This window comes from Argiope bruennichi, chromosome 5 (assembly GCF_947563725.1).
Source record: "Argiope bruennichi chromosome 5, qqArgBrue1.1, whole genome shotgun sequence".
In the NCBI taxonomy this organism is placed as follows: Eukaryota; Metazoa; Arthropoda; class Arachnida; order Araneae; family Araneidae; genus Argiope; species Argiope bruennichi.
In genome coordinates, this window is record NC_079155.1 from 117,058,775 (window position 1) to 117,082,165 (window position 23,391).

General features: G+C 24.9%; 1 protein-coding gene across 2 annotated transcripts; it reads left to right on the top strand.

Annotated features, from left to right (window-relative positions):
* The first annotated feature begins 754 nt into the window (after nucleotides 1-754).
* LOC129969592 (elongation factor G, mitochondrial-like) lies at nucleotides 755-21,974 on the top strand. 2 transcript variants are annotated; one of them, XM_056084230.1, is made up of 18 exons: nucleotides 755-934; nucleotides 3,137-3,169; nucleotides 3,678-3,797; nucleotides 6,460-6,797; nucleotides 7,300-7,416; nucleotides 8,032-8,105; nucleotides 10,162-10,238; nucleotides 11,276-11,430; nucleotides 13,330-13,408; nucleotides 13,892-14,131; nucleotides 14,682-14,828; nucleotides 15,142-15,189; nucleotides 15,283-15,435; nucleotides 16,409-16,501; nucleotides 17,273-17,348; nucleotides 17,818-17,886; nucleotides 20,080-20,240; nucleotides 21,739-21,974. In XM_056084230.1, exons 1-18 carry the CDS (start codon nucleotides 875-877, stop codon nucleotides 21,913-21,915), a joined length of 2,217 nt encoding a protein of 738 aa, XP_055940205.1. In that variant the 5' UTR covers nucleotides 755-874; the 3' UTR covers nucleotides 21,916-21,974. The 2 variants fall into 2 exon arrangements, with proteins under 2 accessions (XP_055940205.1, XP_055940204.1); XM_056084229.1 differs by having other exon boundaries at nucleotides 758-934; nucleotides 13,327-13,408.
* Nucleotides 21,975-23,391: the final 1,417 nt, after the last annotated feature.

Below are 23,391 nucleotides of genomic sequence, written 5' to 3' on the forward strand. Positions count from 1 at the left end.
ATGACTGACTTTTAATTAAAAAATCTAACTAAACTTTTCAAAGCTATATTATATAAAATCTTTCATATTGAAACTCTTTCACTTAAGAAGTAACAGTGTCAAATTTGGTAACTCTAGATTCACCAGTTTGCCCTGTACAGAATTTTGAAGACTTTTGTACTATGCATGGCAAATGTCTCACCTAATAGATTATATACTAGCCTATAAACTTTATTATATTAAAGAAAAGCAGTAGAGGATATTTCTTTACTTAATAAATGTGTTATAAACGTGGACCACTCTAAACAGCAAAAAGACGTTTTCAAAAAGGCGTATTCGATTTCAAAGATTATAAATATCATTTACCTTTGAGGTAATCAGTTATTAACGATATTATTTAGTGATTAATGAGTTTATTTATCGATTAATAAGTTTATTTATCTTTGAGGATTTTAATCCTTAATTACGAATCTTTTCGGTTCCAGAATCGCTCACTTCTATACATTAACATTTCGAAGACATAGTTCTGATAGGTGTGTCTTCAAAGAAACATAATTATCCTTAGGATTTAATGGCACAGAATACTCAATTATGTTGTTTGATATCTTCATAATATTGCATGGCATTCAGAATATCGACAACATAGTAGAAATATCGTACAATGTCTTTATGTTGTGGTTTTCCCTCTCTGCTGTTTGCTCAAAAGAATTCAATTTACGCTTACGCTAACATCACATGACATGAGCATTATTTGAATCCATTGCTGTCGTTCAGTATAGAACGGTACACTTAAGTGAATGTATATTCGAACCATCTGTTTATATGTTACATCATTCATCATTACCCTTGGAATAGTTGTAAATATTTGTTTCGTTTTATTTATTTTACCGACACAATGCTTTGGAGAAGTTATAAAGCTATAGTTTATTTGAAAAGGAGCAAACCTTTAAACTATGTATGATACTTTTTTATATAATTTCTTGAATTTATTTTGCCGGCTTTGCTAAACACGTGCAATCCCTCTGATATTGATGCCCCAATTTTTTTTCTCAAGACAATTAAAAATTTTCTCTATACAATAGCATCTATTAATTAGTTCCATTAATATGTCACATATTTGTACTTACTAATTACTTAAATAATGCGATTTTATCTCTGTTGATGTTGGTTTTTAATGTTAATGAAATGTGAAGGTCAACATTCTCTGTGTTATTATTTAGAGGATTTATATAGAAATTTTCACTAAAAAAAATTCTGTCGTATTTAACTAGTAACTCTTTACAAGATTTTCTGGCTGCTCATTTTACATCCATAAATTTATTTTAATTTCGAGTATGAACAGATTTATTGAACTGTTTGATTAATTTGAGCATTTATTTAAAGTCTTGTGTTTTGCTTTCAACATCCTCCCAAAAAGATGTGACCTTATATCATTTGGCAATTAGTTGCTCAGTTTTATCATCCAGAGGTCTACAAATTGTCATAGTTTAGCCATTTAATAAGAAATTGAACTTTAGTTTGTAGATCAGAATGAAAGTCCCTCTTGCTGGAATTTAAATTTATTACATATTTTTTTTAATTACATTATTGATTTATTTTTACCTTCATGGAAAACATGAGTTTATTTCCTGTAATTTTTTTTATTTTCTTCAAATGTTGATCCAGTTTAGCATTACATTATCTTTAGCATTACTTATGTATTTAGTAAGAAAAAGTTTTACCTCCATAAAAACTATATTACATCAAAGGTATATTTTATAATAAGCAGAACATTATTAAAAAAGAAGAAAAAAAAAAAAACTAGATTTCTATAGCATCTTGAATCTAGATTTCTCACTCTACTTATCAAATTTCAATTCATATATGGGATGCTTTCAAATTAATTTATATGAAATAATAAATATCTATTTTAAAATATAGAACAGAACTTAATAAATCTAAACTGACCCTAATTAGAAAGTTAAGTAATTTCATTTGGGATCTTAATGCAACTTTATTCTACTGTGATAAATCTTGTCCTTTTATAAAATAATATCTATGAGTACATATGACCTACCATGTTATGTAATACTTAACTATAGGATCTATTATTACAGAGTCAATTGATTATTTTTATTTGAAAATTAACTCTTAAGATTTGAGGAAAATTTTTAATATTGATAAATTTTATTTTATCATGTTGATTGATAAATCCTATTTAAATTAAATATTTAAAATCTTAAAAACATTTCATTTATGGAATTTTAAGAAAATGTACAAATAAGTATGAATTATCTGCTTTAGAGCTGAGCAAGAAAAACAGAACAAATCAATATAGCCTATTTGGGGGATTAATTAAGAACATAATAATTGGTTGTTATTAAATATCTTATTTACCATTCTTTTCTTCAAGTCACAGTATTTTTATCATGTAAATATTGTATAAAGGAAGTAGAAAATAATTTTTTCTACTAAAAGTTTGCACAGGGATAGATATTGTTTCTTTAATGTGCAATTGCTTACAGATTTTTATATGTTCGTTTATAATTAGTGAAATGATATATTTATATGATTTTGCATTTCATGAAATTTTTCTACACGTTACATCAATCTTTGCTTAGTTATTAAATTTTCTGATCTGTGATTAATTCAAAATTATTTGCATTTTAATACATTGGTAAAATTATAGTTTTTCAATTATTAATTGCATTTATAATTTTAAATATGAAAATAAAAGTGTATTATTATTATTATACTAAAAAGTTTCACAACAAAATTTAGAAATCATTAATTCCATTACTCTGTTTTTAGACTGATTTTTTCTGAATACATTGTAGCAGTGTATCTGTTACTGTGACAGAATTTTTTATAATGTTTTCAAATATAGAATTATTAGTTCATATGATGGAAATTTAAATATCAAATATATTAAGAAATATAAATGTATGTTTTAAATTTCAGAAATTACATCTGCTAATATAATGATTTTATTTTAGAATTACTCCCTTCTAAATATTGTAACTTTAAAAAAGTAACTTAATATAGTCTTTAAAAGTTTGATTTTATTTTGGATGTTATAATCAAGTCCATGTATAATTTCTTATCTGATTACACCATTTATATTTTTAATTTATCTATAATTTTTTTTTATGATATGTATATGTATTTGTTATTTTAGGTTTCCTTATATCGTCATGTATCCAAAGTAACAGTAAGTAAATTTATTTAACTCCTTTTTGCTATGAATTGTTGAATGAATAAATCTGTTGACTTCTTGAAAAGTCAACTGTATCAATTCTGAAAACAATTATAAAGTTATTATATTTAAATGATTATTAGAATTATATTTAAATAATGAATATAATAATAAATTGATATATCATGCATTGTTTTTTAAGGTAAGGTAAGGTTTTTTAAGGTACATTATTTAGAAAGTAGTAGTAGTAATGTAGGTATCTATAAAATAATGTACATATCTACAAAAAATATCTACATTATTTTGAAAAATAATTCTGCATTGAATAAAAAATGCTCTTAAATTAATTGATTTAAAATATTGCTACTTACTGTCTCAGTGATTCAATTTTACTTAACATATTGTGATGTAGTGTATTTATCTAAGTGCACTGTTTGATTTCATTATTTTCAATCCTAATTTAAGTAGCTATGTTAAAAAAGAAGTACGAAATACTTATATATAATTTAAATATTTTTAACAGGTCCACAAACCAGTTGAAAAAATTCGAAATATTGGCATTTCAGCTCATATTGATTCTGGCAAGACAACACTGACAGAACGACTTTTATATTATACTGGACGCATTGATGAAATGCATGAGGTAAGTATATTTTTTTTTCTGTTATATGAATTATCTGTTTCAGTTATTAAGATTGTTCTTTTTATTAAAAAGCAGCCAAAATGTAAGTCAAATGTAGCAATTTTATACCAAAGAGTTAATGAAAAATTACATGCTTTTCTAAGTAAGGGTAGGAGAACTTAATGTAAATTTGATATCTCCAATGCTAAATGGTAATTGGCATTTGGTGCCAACTTTTATATTTAATAAATACTGCATTTGAATTTATAAAATTAAATATATATTCATGAAATAGGCAATATTTTTGAATAAACAATTTTTCATATTTTTCTGAGGTGAAAAAACTTTTTATACCAGAATTCAAAATAAATTTTACAAAGCTCTAAATCTATTATAGATCATAATCTAATTCTTCATTCTCGCATTAACAGGAACTGTCACGATCCTTGAAAACTCTTTGAATTTTATTTTTGTATATTTGAAACCACACAAAGTATTTGATTTTGTGTTGGATTCTTAAAAAAAACAAGTGGAATCATCATCCATTACTTTTTGGAGAGTGAAGAGAAATTGGTTTGGTTTTGTCTTGAGAATTTAATCATAGAAAAGGAGTAGTTATATGTTGATGCTGTCAGTCACCAGCAGGATCTCTTTGTGTACTTTAGACCGAAAGAGAAAGCAGGATTACCACCATAATTTCCTTGGAATTCTCAACTCACTCAGCAAGAGGTGGTGTTACTATTTTGGCATTCATTATGCCTTTGTAGATGAAAAATTGAAATGGTATTTGAAATGAGTGATGAGCTATTATTTGCATAATTCTTGCAATGGTTAATATTTCCAGACTGCATGGTTACCAGAAATTTCCTCTGTAGGTCAATGAAGTGCTCTTTCTTAATTTCATATAGCATTACTCAATGTATTCATGATGTTTTATTTAAATGTATGAATCTTGGTGTATGTTTTTAATGCTTGACATAACATTCAACAAATAAACTCATTCCTTCTATTGCAAGAATCATTTTGTTCTTTGGAATTGCAAGCAATTCATAGGTAGAAAAGATTCAGTTTGAATTGATAAGTTTTAACCAAAGTATTTTAAAGGTTAAAAAAAAGTTTAATCATTATTAATAATTAGTTTTTTTAGTGCCTCCTTTTAATATGCTGTTATTTCAAATAATGTTAGATTGTTGTTTCCTTTCCTTGCTTTTCCCACTCCTTAAAACCATATTCACAAGAGTGCTATTCGCACATTTCTTCATATTTTGAATATGTAAACAGAAAAAACATAGGGAATTTTTTTTCAGATTTGGGTGCAACCCTGTGATTTCAAAATCTAAGAATTATTGCACTGTATTGACTCATCAATTTCCAAAGGGAGAATATAATGTCTCCCCCCCCTTTTTTTTTGTATAATAAACCAGTTAAAGATGAGGCTTTCCACAGAAACAATTCTTTGCATTCACAATTTGGCAATAAACACTTATAGCAAAACTTATGTGATTTTTGAATTTCATTCTCATTAACAAGAAATTTTTAAAACAAGGCATGTACTCAAAGAATGGTTATCTTTTGTATCTTAACATAAAATGAATTGATCATCACACTTCACTTTCAACAAATAAATGTTTTGAAACATTTTAAAAATTGGAATTACTGTTATTCTAATAATTTCCTTAATATTTCTTTTTTTTTTTCCAAATGGTTTCATACAAGTTGCACCAGGTTTGGATTTACCCTTAGATGAGAGAATGTTTCATTCCCTCCTTAATTGCTGCGATCTGTCCCAAGTTTTCCCTTGTTTAACAGTAATATGCATTCGAATATATCGCAGATTTTATCCACCGCAATTAAATTTCACACCATTTTATAGCCCTTTACCTCCTGCAATTAGTAGTAATATTCAAAAGTTGTGCTTAATCTCAAAATGAACTGTATATAACTACATTTTGTGATTTATGACAATTGAAATTGGTTGATATAATCTTGAGGAGTTGGTTGGAAATTCCTTTAAAGTAATAGTTTTGATTTTCTCACAATTAGTCGATTCCTCTTCAGCAATTAAACCCATTACATTTATAGTCTTGTTTCCTAATAAATTTAGAAGAATTTTGGATTTTAATTTTTCGTGCATATTAAATTTTTTTTTAGTGACTTATCTGACAATTGAAAGAAGAAGTGAATGATTCTGTCTTAATTAACTTTCCATAACAATTTAGTTTCATATCTCCCATTTACTAATTTTAAATCCTTTTTAAATAAATCTATTAAATTCTAGTCAGTCGCACTCAATTCTCCCTTATCTGTGATTCCTAAAGAATCCATTTCTCACAAAATTTGAACATCTATAGCGAAAACGAACATTGTTCCTGAAGCATCTGGGACTGGGTATTAAGAATTGCAGTGTTGAAGGAGTAGATATTGCTGTGTATATTCACTTTCATTTTTATATATTGCATACTCTTCCTTGTATATTCTTTAAATACCTCATGCAATAAGCATTTATTTGAGAGCTCTAGAGTTTTCTCTTAACAAAGAATAATATGATATGCAGACCAGCTGCAAGAAGTTAGTCCCCTACAGATAAGTTTAGATTTTTTTAAAAATAAAATATGCAATTTTAGATGCATCATAACTGTCCTGTTGCATTATTATTTTTTTATAAAGGATATTTTCTATGCAGGTTAGAGGTAAAGATCGAGTTGGAGCAAAAATGGACTCAATGGAGTTAGAAAGACAACGAGGAATCACCATTCAATCTGCAGCCACATATGTACAGTGGAATGGTGTGAATATAAATATCATTGACACTCCAGGACATGTTGATTTTACTGTTGAAGTAGAACGAGCATTAAGAGTTTTAGATGGAGCAGTTTTAGTTTTGTGTAGTGTTGGTGGAGTTCAATCACAGACAATGACTGTAGTTCGTCAGATGTCTCGGTACAATGTTCCATGTTTAGCTTTTATCAATAAATTAGATAGAATGGGTGGTAATCCATATCGAGTGACAGAACAAGTTAGGTAATTTTGTTCTTTTATTTTATTTTATTTGTTAGTTATTTCTTTCGATGACATATTCTAAATTTTAAGAACAGTCAATTATATGTATTAATATTTAATGCTTTCAGTAATATTAATTATTTCAAGTCATTGTATTTGCAGTCTTTGTTAATCTTTCAAGAGAGTAATTATTTTTATTTGAGAACAAATATTTGATTAATGTTGAGGTCACAAAAGAAGATCTGATTGGAGGTTAGTCTGTTAAGTGTGGTAAATTTGTAGAGAAAGGTAGTGGGCTAAATTGTGTCAAGTAAATTTTTTAATTAGGGACAAGAATGACTAAAATGGAGTGATTACTCTTAAAAAATTTATGGTTATAAAGAATAAGATTTGTGGTATTAAGATACATAGTCCATTTTTTTACTGCAATGTTTCTCTAGTAGTGATTATTAATAATGAATAAATTCTTTTTTATGCTACTTTTAAGTATTAATATTCATATATATATTCTCTTTTATTGTAGATCCAAATTGAATATGCCTTGTGCATTAGTTCAATTACCAATAGGATTAGAAAGCAATTTTACAGCTGTTGTAGATATCATAAGAAAGAAAGCTATCTATTTTGAAGGAGAATGTGGGTAAAGGCATTTTTTACTTTAATTTTTTTTACTTCTTTCTTATATGTAATCTCTTAAATTTTAATTCTAACAATTATCATTCACTTTTCTTCTTAAAAAAATTACCAATATATATATATATATATAATCTACTGTTTTTAGAGTCTGAGTGTCACATAAAACAAATCACATAAATCCTAATACTAGGAACTCGTTTCAAATCAATCATCAAAACAGAAGGCTGAAAGAAAATATTGCAGAGCAGTAGTTGTTGATGGTCAAACTATGTTTTATGCACAGAAGCCAAATACTGATGGCCTTTTTAATTTCTTTATTAAGATATTAGTCGTGCTTTAATTTTTTTCCCATGATATACTCCATTTTGTATAGTTCATAGAATTTTTATTATTTATTGATTCATTGTATTATCATTTATGTATTGAATCATTGTATTATTGTTTATATAGTGAATCATTATTTATTGAATTATTGTACCATAATCATTTAATATTTATTAACCAAAATAAAAATCAAATGAATCTTCTTGTTATTCTAATCATATGTTCATATATCTATTAGCTTCAGTATGTAAAAAAGCAATTGAAGTTCCTATAATTTACTATTCTTGCATTTTAGAGAAATAATCAGAGAAGATGATCCACCTGCTGACATGGCAAATGACATTGAAAAACACAGGAAAAAATTAATTGGTAGGTTAAAAAACAAGAATTTGCCTAGAATATAAATATATTGTTGATGTTATTGTGTAAGAAAAATTACTGAAATGCAACAAATAAATCTATGATAATTTTGTGACATTTGATGCAGATCTATAGTAGGCTAAAGGTAAGTAACTAAAATGATATTTTGAATGAAAAAAGAAAAAAAAAATGCATTTGTTTAAATAGAAATGCTTAATAATAAAGTAACAATTATTAAAGATTTTTTAAAAAAATTATGTTTAATAAAACAAATATTACATTCATAAATTTCAGAACCTTTAATCTATGAATTAATTTATTTTCATAAAACTGAAAATCCATGAAATGAATTTCTAATCCCCCATTATCACATGTTTTTCTGATCTTGCAATTGCTACATAGAAAAGAATTTTGAAAACTATATAATGCTTTATAAAAAAAAAAAAAATTCATGTTTGCATATAAAATTTCAGTCACCTCAGACATTATTGAAGAGAAAGGAATGATCCTAGAGATGAGAATGTTTTATGAACAGAATAAATAGCTAATTAACATAATTAAATCAAACAATGAATCTCAAATTGTGAAGAATTCTGCGAACAAAACAAATCCATTAAATAATTAACATATTAAAAATTAATTTAAATAAACAATAAATGTTTCTTGAACTATATTCAAATGTGTGGCATTTATGAGTAAGCTAATTGTGGCATTTTATTTTAGTGACACTTTAAAGCATGAGCAAATCAAATAAATAAAATTTGCTTGTAGCAGTGGAATGAAATTAATAGTAATTTTTGAATTCCATTGAAATTTAACGTAAAAGTAGTATGTTTTAAAAATATTTTCTTTTCATATTTATTTCCATTGCATCTTTTTGTTTACTCGCTTCTTTTTGTCCTATTTTGTAAAACAGTTTATACTCCATTTGATTTATTTTCTAAAATACATTCTCACACATGTAATATGAAAAAATAGGAATAATGTTTCAAAGGTTCTCCACGAAAGAATGTTTTTCTAATGTAAAATATCCAATACTTTAGGCTAAAAGCTTAAACTCTTGCTTGTCAGGCATTAACTTTTCGGTAATGTTGGTGTTAACGAAAAAAAATTAAGCAATATTATGGATATAAATGAAGCTTTGATTTCAATTTTTGGTTCATTGATTAAAAGTTATTGCATAAAGAAACAATGTGACATTTTTTTAAAGCATGGGGCAATAATACTTGTCATTCTACAAAGATCTGTTGTGATTTTTTGTAAATTTGTTTTTCAAAAATTTTATCAATATTTATATTTCTTGATCCATTCAGATTCCTATCCAGTCTTAGTGAAAGAAAATAATAATAAATGAATTGAAGATATAAAGCAAAAATAAAATAAATTCTTCAGGTATATCTGTGTTAAGAGTTGATAAAGTCCACGGTATTAACTATTTTCATGGTAAAGTAATTAATGCCATTCAGAAAAAGAAACTAAATTCTTACTTTACTAGATTACTCTGTATTGTGTTTTCAGAAATCTCTACTAATAATAAAGGTGAATGAGCTTCTAAGCATTAATTCTCAACATACAGATTATTAAATATACAGCTATCAAATTTTGCAAATATTTGCTTTGGAATTTGAGAATTCGAGGAATTTTTCAGACTTTAAAAAAAAGCCGTGGACAATTTTGGTTCTTTTTTATTATGGCTTTCAAAGTATCATCACATAATTCTTGCTTCATCTGAAAATTAAAATGCACACACACACTTTTTAATGTTAGTTTTATTTGCACAATTTTGGATTTTGACTGGAGAGAGAATATCTTGGCATCAACAGAGTAGTTTGTATGCAGAATAGACATATCTTTAATATCTGTAAAAATCTGGTATCTCTAAAAATTTACTTTGGGAATTATGAATATCAAATTTTTTGATAAGAGATTTTATTGAAATTAAATATGACCGATATTCTTTGTGAATCAGTTAGTAATCAAGTGAGTTAATTATCCATAAAATATTTTTCATTGCTAAAACTGCTGACTTCATTTAATTTTTATTATTATTATTTTTTGTTATTAGAAACTCTAGTTGATGCAGATGAAACAATAGCAGATTTGTATCTTGCAGAAAAGTCAATCAGTGTTGAAGATATTCAGGTAATTTTCATAATTCAATATCATATAAAAAATTTGGAATAAATTTGTAGTAATATGAAATTATGCTGATGACCAAAAGTTATTTATTTTACATATTTTTTTATAGTTTAATTTTTTTTTTTCATATTTAAATTTGTGTGCTTGCAAAAAATTTCATATTTTAAATAATTTTTGCAGAAGTTTTCCCCACATTTAATTTGATTGCAATGCTTGCAATTGCCATTTTTGAGTTGTACATCAAAATAATATTTGAATTTATTTAAATTATAAGAAATATGTGAATTCTTGTATATTCTTTTAAATTCTAAGAAATTAGTAAAACAATAACTTTTGAGTTATTTCAGAATTATTGAAACTGCACTTACCAAAACTCTCATCAGAGTTCTTCTTTCACAAATTCTTCAAAATTAATAAGAAAAAGTCATTTAGAAAGTCATTTGAAATTTTTAATGAAATTTGTTGAATAATTGTTTCTGATTAGTTTTTTCTAAAGTTCCTCTCTCAGTAGTCTTTTGTTTCTCAACTTGGGATCACAGCGTAAATTTTTGTAATTGAAGTGGGTTTGCAACTATATATATATATATATATATATATATATATATATATATATATAGTGTACTAGTTTGATTTGGTAACTAGTTTTTATTTCTTTCTTATTTTATGAAGTTTTAAAAAGAGTTTATCCTCACTTTTCTTTTTGCAGTGTGTTTTAATTGCATAAAAAAAAATAAAAGGATCTAATGAATAATGCATACTTCTTAATCGGCTATTTATATTCTTAAATTGAAAATAAAAATAGAACATTTGTGAATTAAAAGACTGGAGAATCCATAAACAATCAAGTAATTATATTTCAGAGAGGGGAAAATAAAACACTATTTTTCCTATGGCAGATTTTTTTTTGAAAACTTAAGTGATTGTTAATTTTCTAAACCTTGAATAATTTTTCTTTTGTCATTTTTTAAAATTTGAAATATTTTATTTTACTAGAAACAAGACAGATGTATATTAATTTTTGTTTTACCTTTATTTCATAGGATGCTATTAGAAGAGCATGCTTGAAGCGAAAATTTACTCCTGTTTTTCTTGGCTCGGCATTAAAAAACAAAGGTGTTCAACCATTGTTGGATGCCATAAATGCTTATTTGCCTAATCCATCTGAAGTGGAAAATTATGCATTTGAAAATGAAGAGTAAGACATCAGTTGTTAAAACAATTACTTACTAATATAAAAGTATTATTGGGTACTTCATTAGATTTTTATTGTAATTAATTTCTTTTCATATTGATAAAAGGATAAAAATTATTGCTATACATTTTTATTGTCATATCTATTTCAATGAAAATTTAGAGTATTATTGATTCTAAAAATAAAGTAATTACTAAAATATAAAGTAATTACTTACAAATATGATTACTAGTTTGATTCAGTAATTATATTTGTTTTCTTCTTTCTGTCTGTGTCTTCATTTCACAAAAAATAAAATATTATTTAATGTATTAATAAAATATACTTCCAAATCATTTAATTTTATGTCAGTTTATTTATGTTAAATGAAAGAAAAACAATGAAAGTTATGCTTTCAATACTTAAATTTGTTCTCTAAAGTATTTAATGTTTAATACCTTTTAAAAATAAAGTGCAAAAATAATTTTAATTAATAGTACTGGTTAAATCTCAAAATTAAACTTATGTGCATTTAATTAACAGACTATAATATGTTTTCATATTATGGTATATTTTACGTTAGAATTATTGTTGAGTAATATTTGATTAAATTAGCATTTTTATATGAATAATATTTATTTGGTTTTAAGCTGATTTGGTCTTAAACAATTTTTTCTAAACATAATCAAAAGTTGTGAAGCATATATTTGTATATCTTATTTAGTGTATGTTTAATATGTATTGTGAAAAAGTCTTATGTTAATGTTTCATTATTGTTAATAATTTTGTTCAAATTTAATTATAGATAAATATAGTTAGACTTGTTATATTTATTGTACATATAACTGCTTTTTGATTGGCAAAACTGAAATTCTGTTTTTCTAGTGATAGATTGAAAAACTTAGATGAAATAATTAAATGATATATAACAAAAAACTAATATGAAAGGAATTCCTTTTCTCAGTATGCATTTTTATTTACAGAATATAATAAGTTTAATAAAAAGACAATCTTTTTACTGGTATTCATTATTATTATTATTTTTATTAACTTTTATTTTCACCCCATAAGTGATATCTTAAGGCATAATCTGGAGTATATAATGAATTAATTTTTAAATATTTGCAAATTATTTTTAAACAGATTAACAATATTATCAACAGCAGTTTCCCTATGTACTCTTAACCTTCCTTACAGACTCAGATATATGTTTTATTTTTTAAAATTGAAAAAAAAAAAAAAAAGTCCTTCTACTTCTTTATCCTAAAAGAAGTTTTTGTGTGAATTCAGATAGAACAAAACAAAAATCTAATGTTTCTCAACTTCAGAATTTACTTTTTATACTTACTGTATTGATATTAACTGATTTACTGTATAATTATAATTGAATGTTTTTTCGAATGTAATTATTCATCCTAATCATTTTGAAATTTGGAATTGTTTATTGTCTGCAAATAGGACTAGTGCCTATAATTTTGTGAGCATAATTGATTAGCAAGTTATCTGCAATTTTTTTTAAAAGTCTAATCTATTTTTCAAGCATATAATTTTTTTTCTTATACTTTCAAAAAAAGCCTTTCATCCTGTAAGTTAATGATAAAACATAGCATATAGGTTAACAAATGAGTCGGATGTGACGGAAATACGGATTTTAGCTTTTTGGCATAAAATGTTATCATTCTTTTGATGAAATAATTTCCTTTTGCATAATAATTCTGTAATATTGTTCCTATCTCCTGTATTTTTTGTATAAATTGATTCATTTTTTTGTTCAGTTATATTATTACTTTATCCCCTCATGATTATGTTTGGTTTAATTCATTATTTTATGAAATTCAACTTTTTTTTCAAAGTCTGTGTCATGTTTGTTTTTAAAAATTTTTCAAAATAATAATTACTTAAAAAGTTTTTATATTTTAGCAGCGACAATGCAAAGAAAATTCTTATGGATCCTGCAAGGAATGATTCAAAACCATTTGTTTGCTTAGCTTTCAAGCTTGAAGTGAGTTTCCTTTTTGTTACCATTATTTTTGTAAGGAATGTTTTTTTATAGTCTTCAAGGTTGATTTATATAAAAGATAATGAATTGACTCTATCATGTTGTATAATAGTTGTGAAAAAAAAAGCACTCTTAAAATTAGAAGAAAAACAGTTTTCAATATCTTTAATGAAACTGCAGCTGATCTTTATAAAATATTAAAATATTTCACAAATTGTGCTAAATATATAAGAATTCTTTTCAATATCCTTTTCAATTTTTGATGTATTGTAATGTGTAATTATTTTTATTCTAACTTTTTAATATTTTTACTGTAAAAAACCACATTTTAAACTTTCAAATTAATAATTCTAAAATTTGCTTTGCATTTTGACAATCATCAAAGTTTTAAATTAGTCTAATTATGTATATCACTATTCGATTTTCTTTTGTTTCTACATTAAAAAAAACCCTTCTAGATAATGAATATCTTAAATACAATTTTAGGCTGGAAGGTTTGGGCAAGTTACTTACTTAAGAATTTACCAAGGCAAAATTAAAAGAGGAGAGTATATTTATAATGCCAGAACTGGAAAACGACATAAGGCAACTCGTTTAGTTCGAATGCATTCTGATGAAATGGAAGATATTGAAGAAGCATATGCTGGGGATATAATTGCAGCTTTTGGCGTTGATTGTGCCAGTGGTGACTCTTTTGTGACTGACAAAAATTTAAAGATAACAATGGTTTGTATATTTTTAAAAATGCGTGTTTGAAATTATTTTTATTTCTTAGTAATAATCCTAATATTTTGTATGTGTTTTGAAACAAAAATGTTATTTATATTCTGAGATAGTTTAGGTATTTTAATAGTTTAGAGTGCATGAATCTTATATTTTAGCTTATTATCTTATATCTTATTTTTTCATATTTTAGTATACTTTTATTCATCTGATCTTATTTCTAGTTTTGTGTTTCAATTAATCATTCTTCTTATATCAGATGCATGCAAAAGGAAAGAAAATATTTTGATAGTATATATTTTTAACTTTATGTTACATATTTTGAAGATGTGTCCCAAATTAACTTTTAATTTACATCTGCATTCAACAATCAGCATGAATTTTATTTGATAATTGTCTATTTTATGCATGTTTAAGTTGTTAAAATTAAACTGGGAAATTTTATCGAAAATCCAAATTTCCTTTCCAGTTTCCAAAGGAATTAGTGGGAAGAAGAAATACCTTTAAAATATTTGCTTTTACTTCTATAGATAATTTTCTAATTTTGTTTTAGGAACCCATGTATGTTCCAGATCCTGTTGTCTCTATGTCCATTAAGCCAAAGGATAAAAAGAGCACTGACAATTTCTCCAAAGCCATTAATCGTTTTACTAAAGAGGATCCTACTTTTCGAGTGCATTTTGATACCGAAAGCAGAGAAGTAAGAAATGTTACGTAATAATGATGATGGTTTTATTTTTTATATTATATTAATCACACTGTTGATATTAAAATTTTTTAGCAAATTGTAGCTTAAAACTTATAATTCTTGTATGCCACCAAAAAAATCTGTTTTCCTTGTTGCAATAAATACCTGTATCATAATCATTGAGTTATCTTATTCTGGAAGTTCTTTGTCTGGTCTCAAATTTGTAATATGCCTTTTTTTTTTTTTTTAGTTCAGTACTTCTTGTTAATTTGAGCAATAGATTTAAAATTTTGGCACTAATTGTACTTATTTTGTTTCTTGCTAGACTATTGTATCAGGAATGGGTGAATTGCATCTAGAAATATATGCTCAGGTAAAAAATATATTTGTGGAATTTGAAAAAAATATATATAGTATTTTTGAATTTGGCTTGATTATCATTCATATTAATTTCCTCTTTATGTAGAGAATGGAGCGTGAATATAATACACCTGTAATATTAGGAAAGCCAAAAGTAGCCTTTAGGGAGAGTCTAATTGCTGAATGTGAATTTGATTACCTACATAAGAAACAGAGTGGAGGTGCTGGTCAGTATGGTGGTGTAATAGGAAAAATGAGGGTATGTATAGTTTAACTTTTTTTGTTTTTCCAAAATCTGATATTTTTTATTATTTATGAACCATAAATTTAATATTTAATTATTTTTTATAAATTTAATATTATGTATTGCATCTTATTAGTATAATTTATCTTTTTAATGCATTAAAATATAGTTTGGTTTTTATAATGTATATTGTGTGTTATTTATTTTCTGTTTTTTGGGGGGTTGGGAAGAATTCTGTTTTAAATGTAGTATTATTTCTTATCTCATGAATTTATGATGTGTGCCCCCCATCATATATATATATATATATATATATATATATATATTAATCATACTTATTTTTAACTTATATTTTAGCTAGTTTAAGTTTCTAAGTTCCAAACATAAATTGTATATTTATGTGTTTTTTCATACATTGCATGCTGGCTTCAATTTTTTTTAAGGTATAATAATAACAAATAAGAGCTATAGTTTTGAGAGGGAATTAAAATTTTATTTTAGTGAACACATTGATTATTATGCATTTTTTCTGTAGAGGAACTGTGCTTAAAGACTGAAATTTGGTCATATGAAAGAATAATCAATTTTGGCAAAAAGCAATACTGCTAATTCTACAATTTTAGAGAAGCTCAGCTTAAAGTTAATCAACTCAGTTGAATGCTCTTGATCTAAACAACATAAGATGAGCAAAAAGTGCTGATATTAATAATCACGCATATGATATTTATTTCTGTAATAATTCTTCCTGCCAAACTATACAGTGTTTTTGAAATTTACTTTGAGTTTCATATTTTTGAAAAAGCATCTCTATATAATGTACTAAGTTATTCAGATTGAAATTGCATTTGTTTTTTTAAATCTGTATTTATCTATAAAGCATAACATGTAGAGTCTTTCAATATTTTTGTATGTTATTGTGATTTATTTAATGTTAAATAAATTATTCCATTTTTTTTCTGTGCATTTAATTTTCTTCATATTCTTCTAGCCTTTACCTCCTGAGAAGAATACTAAAGTAATATTCACAGATGCAACTATGGGTACAAATATTCCAAGACAATTTATTCCAGCTATAGAAAAAGTAAGTTTTTTTCCCGAATATTTCTAATCTTATAGTTCTCATGTGTTCATTTAATTGGGGGTAGGATAGCAGTGTATCTTTGAAACTGAAATAATGATTGGATATTGAAAATGCTATGTAATTATATAATATAATTAAATATTTAGCAGTTTAATTCAATAATTTAATAAATTTTCAAATATTTTTTTTTTAAATTTTAATGCAAAATTAAATAATTTAAGTTGTACTATATAAATTAAGTAAATTAAATTAAAATATACTTCATTTAAATTCATTGATATTGCATAAAATCCAAAATTCTCGAACAAAAATCTTTTTCATGCTATTCTTTAAACAAGTTTTGTAAGAATAATAGGAAATATTTAATGCTAATATAGGCTAATAATGCTTTATAGGCTAAGTAGAAAGAAATATCAGTTGAATATTATGAATTTTTAAAAACTTTATTATGTTTGGATAATTTTAAAAGTGTTCTTTGATTTTTTTAGACAAGCTCAGTTCTTTACCAGAATATATATATTATATAATGATTCTATTCTATTTTTTTATGCACTTAGATCTTTTAAAAAATAAAGGAGAAAATAAATGAAATGAAACATTTTTCTTTAAAATTGTTTTCTTTTTTTATTGATAATGAAGGATGATTAAAAGATATTTTAAATGCAAATTTAAAAAACTTAATAATGTATTCATGAGAAAAGTTTAAAATTATTTACCTCCAATTTTGTTTCCCTGGTTGTAATTTTGTTAAACTTTTTAAATAATCTACAGGGTTTCCGAATGATGTGTGAAAAAGGTACATTAACTGGGCATAAAGTTTCTGGTGTTGAATTTATACTTATGGATGGTAAGTATATGTGTAGATGGTACAAATATTTCAATATTCCTTTCTTAATTCTTTATTCTTATTTTGTGTTAAGAAATCTTTATTTAAAAATTCATCTAAATCTTGTAAAATATCATCATTTTGATAAATTAAAATTACTTTTTTTTGCTGCGGAAATTGTATACTTAAAAATATAATTGAAATTTTTTTAATAATTATATTGGATTTTGGTATAGGATGATTTCCAAATGCATATTAAACATATGATTTCTTTTGATTGAATTAATATTTCTTCATAATTACTTCTGCATAATTTCTTCAATGCATTTATGTGAATAAATAGATCTAATCTTATAAATGAAACTGCCTTTATACATGAAAAAGATTATTTTAAAAAACATTTACTGTTTTACTAATAAACATCCAAAATTAGATGAAAAATATGTTGATAATCTTGCTTTAGTTTTGATATTCAGTAAATATTTTACAGGTTCTCATCATATTGTGGATTCAAATGAAATTGCATTTATGTCTGCTGCTTGGGGTGCTGTGAGGCAAGGTAAAGTTATATTTGAAATTTCTGAAAATTTTATATTTCCTTAATGGTTTTTGATAATTAAATGTTCATATCCTGGTGTAATTTTTTTTATCCATGTTCTTGAATCTACTGAATTTTACATAACCATTAACTTGATGCAGGATCTCACTTTCATGATTCAATTATTGCAAGCTGAATCCTTGTGTAACCAAATATGTAATAAAACTAAATATGCATGTAAAACCTGGGTACGTGTTGCCTAAAAGTTTCATATTAATCTAACATGGTGGATGATTGTTCATAACTATAAGACCAATCCCTAAAAATATATAAAGTGAAATATTAGATTTTGAAGAAGAAAATATAGTAAATATAAATAATAATCAAAAGTAATTTTTGAATATTATTGAATGAATGAATTTTGATTATTATATTTAGCATTCAACTCCTCAGCTCGTTTCTTCTATAGTTTTGGAATCTGTTAAACTAAGTAGATTTCATTTAAGTATTCATAGATTATATTGGTAATATTACAAATCAAGAATTATAGTTAATTAAAAAAATAAATCTAAACAGTACACAAATAATCATTTATATTGCTCTCTTTTCATATATCTTTAAATAATCAAAGCAAATAAATATTTGTCGATTGGTGCTTTAGTATACAGATCTTTTTATCTAGATTTACCAAATTTAAAAAATATATACTTTGTATAAAAATAATGGATACCTGAGGCTTGTAATTTTGAAATTTTTGTTAAAAATTAAGCAAAATTTTACTATTTCTTGTTTAAAGCTTGCAGGAATATTTTCAAACAAATAGAAATGTTACCCCATTGCAAAATCCAAAACAGTGTCTTTTAAATTTCAGTTTAGCTGTGCAGTATTTTTCATGAGTTTTGATAATTTTTAAAAATATTTTTCGTATAATTTGCAGCAGTATTTTTCATCACTGCAATAAAACAAATTTTTTCATTGTTTTTACAAACATTTCCTAATATTTCCATTGTTGTAATTTAAGGAATGAAATTTACATTTATTTATTTTGTATTATTTGGTAGAGCTTTAATGATTTTTTTTCTTATTTTATTTCATTTTATGTATGGATATGACGTCTGTTAATAAAGCCTTTTAAGATCTTAAATAGCACATTCCATATGAAGAAAGATTATGATTTAATATTTATTAACATGTTGAATATACTTTGAAGAAAATGTTCCCTGCCATTTTGATGTTGAAATCAGTTGAATCGTTTACATTAGGAATATCAAGAAATTTTATTACTATATAAAACATTGTTTTGAGTAATGTAAACTGTTATGCTTTTCATGTAAATGTGACATCATGTGAGTTGTTTCCATTGGGAAGATTTGTGCACTCAAAAAACAGACTTTTGAAGCATCACAATTTGATATTTAAAAATATTTTGTTGTAAGAATTGTGATTACCAAACTATGCATTTACTGAATGATTATGATTTCACTGAACTTAAACATAACCAATGTTTTCAGCAAACCACCAAAGAGGATTATTTCATTAATAATATATGATTCCTTTTTTTATGTTTGTTTACATTAATTTTTTTTTTTTTTTTTTTTTTGATACAGCCATATGTTGTCATACACTGGTAGAAGAAAGTTATGAAAAAAATTGTTTAGTTCTTTAAACATTTGCTTTTTCAATGAAGTTTTAAATTTTAAAAGTTTTAAAAAATGGAAAATTTTAAGTAAATGCCCTTTTTTAAAAATAATATTAGTTTCAAAAATATATTTCGCTCTTTCTAATTGCAAATAATAATATCTTACCCCCGATTGCATTTTACTAAACTAAATCAACAACCTATCATAAATTAATATTTCTTTTTTTTTCCCTATGTAAATATATTTTTATGAAGCTTTCAGTCTTTATTTCTAATCAAATGATATTTTGTTTTGGTAATTTTTTATTTTGATTTTATTAAAAGTATAAAAAAATGCTAGATATTTATGTTTGCTTGATAGTTTTTATACTTATTTAAAATTAATTATTTACGGAACATTATAATGTATATGTTTAAAATAATTTAATACAGGGTAAATACACAATCTGAAAGTATAATTTAAAGAAGAAGAAGAAGAAAAAAAAAAGATATTGGTGATGTTTGTATGAATAAAATACAGTTGGTATGAATTCAGTTCTATATAAAAAAAAAATTAACTGGGTCTCCAATTTTAGTATTTGAATATGGTCAGTGGCATATCTTGGAACCAATCATGTTGGTGGAAGTGACAGTCCCCAGTGAATATCAAGGTGCAGTCATTACACAACTCACTAAACGTAGTGGTGTTGTTATCTCTATGGGTTCTGATAGTCTTTGGGCTCAAGTAGTTGCTGAGGTAAGAGATATTTTTTGTCTTGTATGGAAAAAAATCAACAATTTACTATTTACAAATTCAAGATCATTGTAGACAGATGTTAATAAAGAGTATTTATTTTTAATTCTATAATGCATAATGCTACCATTTGGCAATTTACAATTTTCTTTATTATTGTAAAAAATAAAGAAAATAATATATTAAAATAAATATTGATTAATCTTTTGAATAGCTGGTTTAAATATTTAAAATTTGTTCAAATACTCTCAGTAGGACTTATATAATTTAAACATTTAATTTCTGAATTGTTTACAGTTTTTTAGTATCTTTTCAATGTTTATATGTGAATATTTTTTTTAATTTCCTTAATTCACATAAGGACTTTATTGTATGCTATTCATTCAATTAAAAATAATTTTTTAAAAAAAGTAATTTAAAATTTTATATATGAATTGTACTATTTGTTTTGAAATGTATTATACAATTATTGTATTGAAACACTTATGCATCATCTATTTATTATATTATTTATTTATAAAAATTATTATTTTCAATTTTTAAAAATTTTAATTGCTTTTATTTTTAAAATTACTAAATGAATTATTAAATTTCTTTATTATTATTATAAATATTAAAAATAAATTTTACTGTCAATCAAATTTTTTTTATTTTATTAACTTTTGTACTTTTGTTTTTCATGGAATAAATCAAATTTTGTTTTCCCCTATAAAATCCTTAAGTCTGTTTAATGGACATATTAGAATGATCTGTTAATTTAATTTTTAAGATCATGTTAAAAACATCTTCTTTCCATTGAAATTGCTAGAAAAAGATACATTAATAATAAAAATTCATCTATTTTGTTTTTTATCTTAATACTTTTGCTATGCCACATGCAAAGATTTCATGTTGAAAAATTAATACTCATTTATTCTAAAGTTAATATACATTATTTTTTAAGCTGTTAGCATATTTGATTTATCAGAACCAAAGATAGCTTTAACTGTGCTGTAGATTGGTTATTGTTTTAGATTTATGTATGATCATTTCTAAGTAAAGTCTAACTTTTATGCAAATTTTCAATGCATTAAATATCAGTGATTATTTCTCATCATTATTAATGGATTGTATTGATAAAAACAATTCTTTGCAATTTCATTGCACATTAAATTTTTTAATGTCTTTTGGAAAATAGTTTTATTACATTTGTTTAGTTTTCACTGTTTTATTAAAATATTTTAACATATTACTTTTTAACTATGCATCATTATTTTTGATAAATTGTGTATATACATATGCATACACAATTACATGCCACCTTAGTCATTGAGAAAAAAAATTTGTGTTAGGAAACTTGATTCATATGAAAACATTGATTTTATTTTCTTATAAGTACATTTTTATGGAATACATTATGAGTGAATAATATTGCATTTTTTAAAAATCCTATATCGCTTATTGTTTAAATTTAGATGTGCGATATGTACTGTTTTTAATATAATTTTTTCAATTTCCTTAGGTTCCATTAAATAATATGTTTGGATACACTTCCGAGTTGAGATCAAGCACTCAAGGTAGAGGAGAATTCACAATGGAATATGCAAGATATGCACCTGCTGCAACAGATGTGCAGAATGAACTCATAGAGCAATATCAACAATCTCAAGATCCACAGCAGAAAAAGAAGAAAAATTAAAATAATTTATGTATATTTTGTAAATATGTTCATAATTAAAATGAATTTTTCAGTGATAATTGTTTATTTATGCATATTGCCTTTTTTTTTTATCTTTATTCATATTGTTTCATTTTTATTTTAATAAACAATGTGTCATTTTCTGGAAATTTAATCTGAAACCAATATATAATTTTACAAACCAGTTATACAGTAATACAATTGAAATGCAAAAAAAAAAAAAAAAATTAAAGAAAAGAAAAAAATATTTGAATTATATTCTTTGAAATAATTTATTCATAGAAGCTTTCCTGTAAATTTTCCTGATTCCTTGTTTGTAAATCATTTTTAAATAAAATCAAATCAAGGTTAATATAAGCAGGATTTTAATATTTTATAACTTTATTAACATACGTTAACTGAAAGTGAAATACAGTACATTCTGAGTATCCAGTTCGAGACTATCTGGCCTAGTTTTCTTTTATCGTAATTAAATGAGGATGGCAAGGCGTAGGTAGCATATGTAACATTTCCAAGGCACTGGAAGCGGGTTTCTGCTACGACTCTCCTACGTGTCGTGTGCAAAATATAAGTTGTGACAGAAAAAGAGCAGCGCTCTGTTCGTTGCTCATTGCTTCGTCATTGTCGAAGATAAAACTACAGGTACATATAAACTACTTTACAAGAACTGCGCTAACCCAGACACAATGGTTAGAGGGAATTGCTCAGTTTCGAATATAAATGTTATTTTAAAAGAGGCCGAGAAACTAATCCAGATAATGACAAATTTGATGGCATCGATAAACGATAATTTTCCGAATATAGCGGCAAAGGACAAGATGCAATAAATTTTTGAGTCATACATGATCCTGAAATATACAAAACAGTTTTGATATCTATGCTCACTGATGTGAACTTCTATATGCATTTATTCCACGGACTCCATCTATTGAGAAAATATGGAACTAAAACAAAAGCTTTAAAGAAATTCATTCCTTTTTATTTTGAATTTCTTAGAAAACATTTTACATAAATAAATCAAGTAAAGTGTTTTGAATAAAATAAAATTTAAATAAATAAATTAAGTCAATCCCATTTTACTTAAATTAATAAATTAAATATAATTATTAATAACAGTTTTTATCAATAATAATAAAGATTTTTATATTAAAAGTGTGATTGAAATAACAATTATTTAGGACAAATAATTTTAAAATAACACAAGGGGACTGTGTAATGGAAGAAGCTGTCAATCTTGCCATGCAATTGCAGTAATAAATGAATAATAACGAAGTCTGTGAGATGCCGGATTTGCTTGACAAAGAACTGACAGTCGATGTATTGGAGATGTGCAATTTCATCGTTATTCTGGAAGCTGGTACATCAGTTACAGATCGACTGGTAATGTAAATGACGATTGAATCAATAGTTTAAAGCAGCGAAAAAGTGCAAAAAGTTAAAAGATGTGCAAAGGATTTAAAAAATGATCTATATATA

Excerpts from the sequence above, each read along its gene's own strand:
- LOC129969592 (XM_056084229.1), top strand. The coding sequence starts at position 875 with ATGCTTTGGAGAAGTTATAAAGCTATAGTTTATTTGAAAAGGAGCAAA. Across the intron at positions 17,349-17,817 it reads TGAATTTATACTTATGGATG|GTTCTCATCATATTGTGGAT; the intron begins GTAAGTATATGT and ends AATATTTTACAG. Across the intron at positions 17,887-20,079 it reads TTGGGGTGCTGTGAGGCAAG|TATTTGAATATGGTCAGTGG; the intron begins GTAAAGTTATAT and ends CTCCAATTTTAG.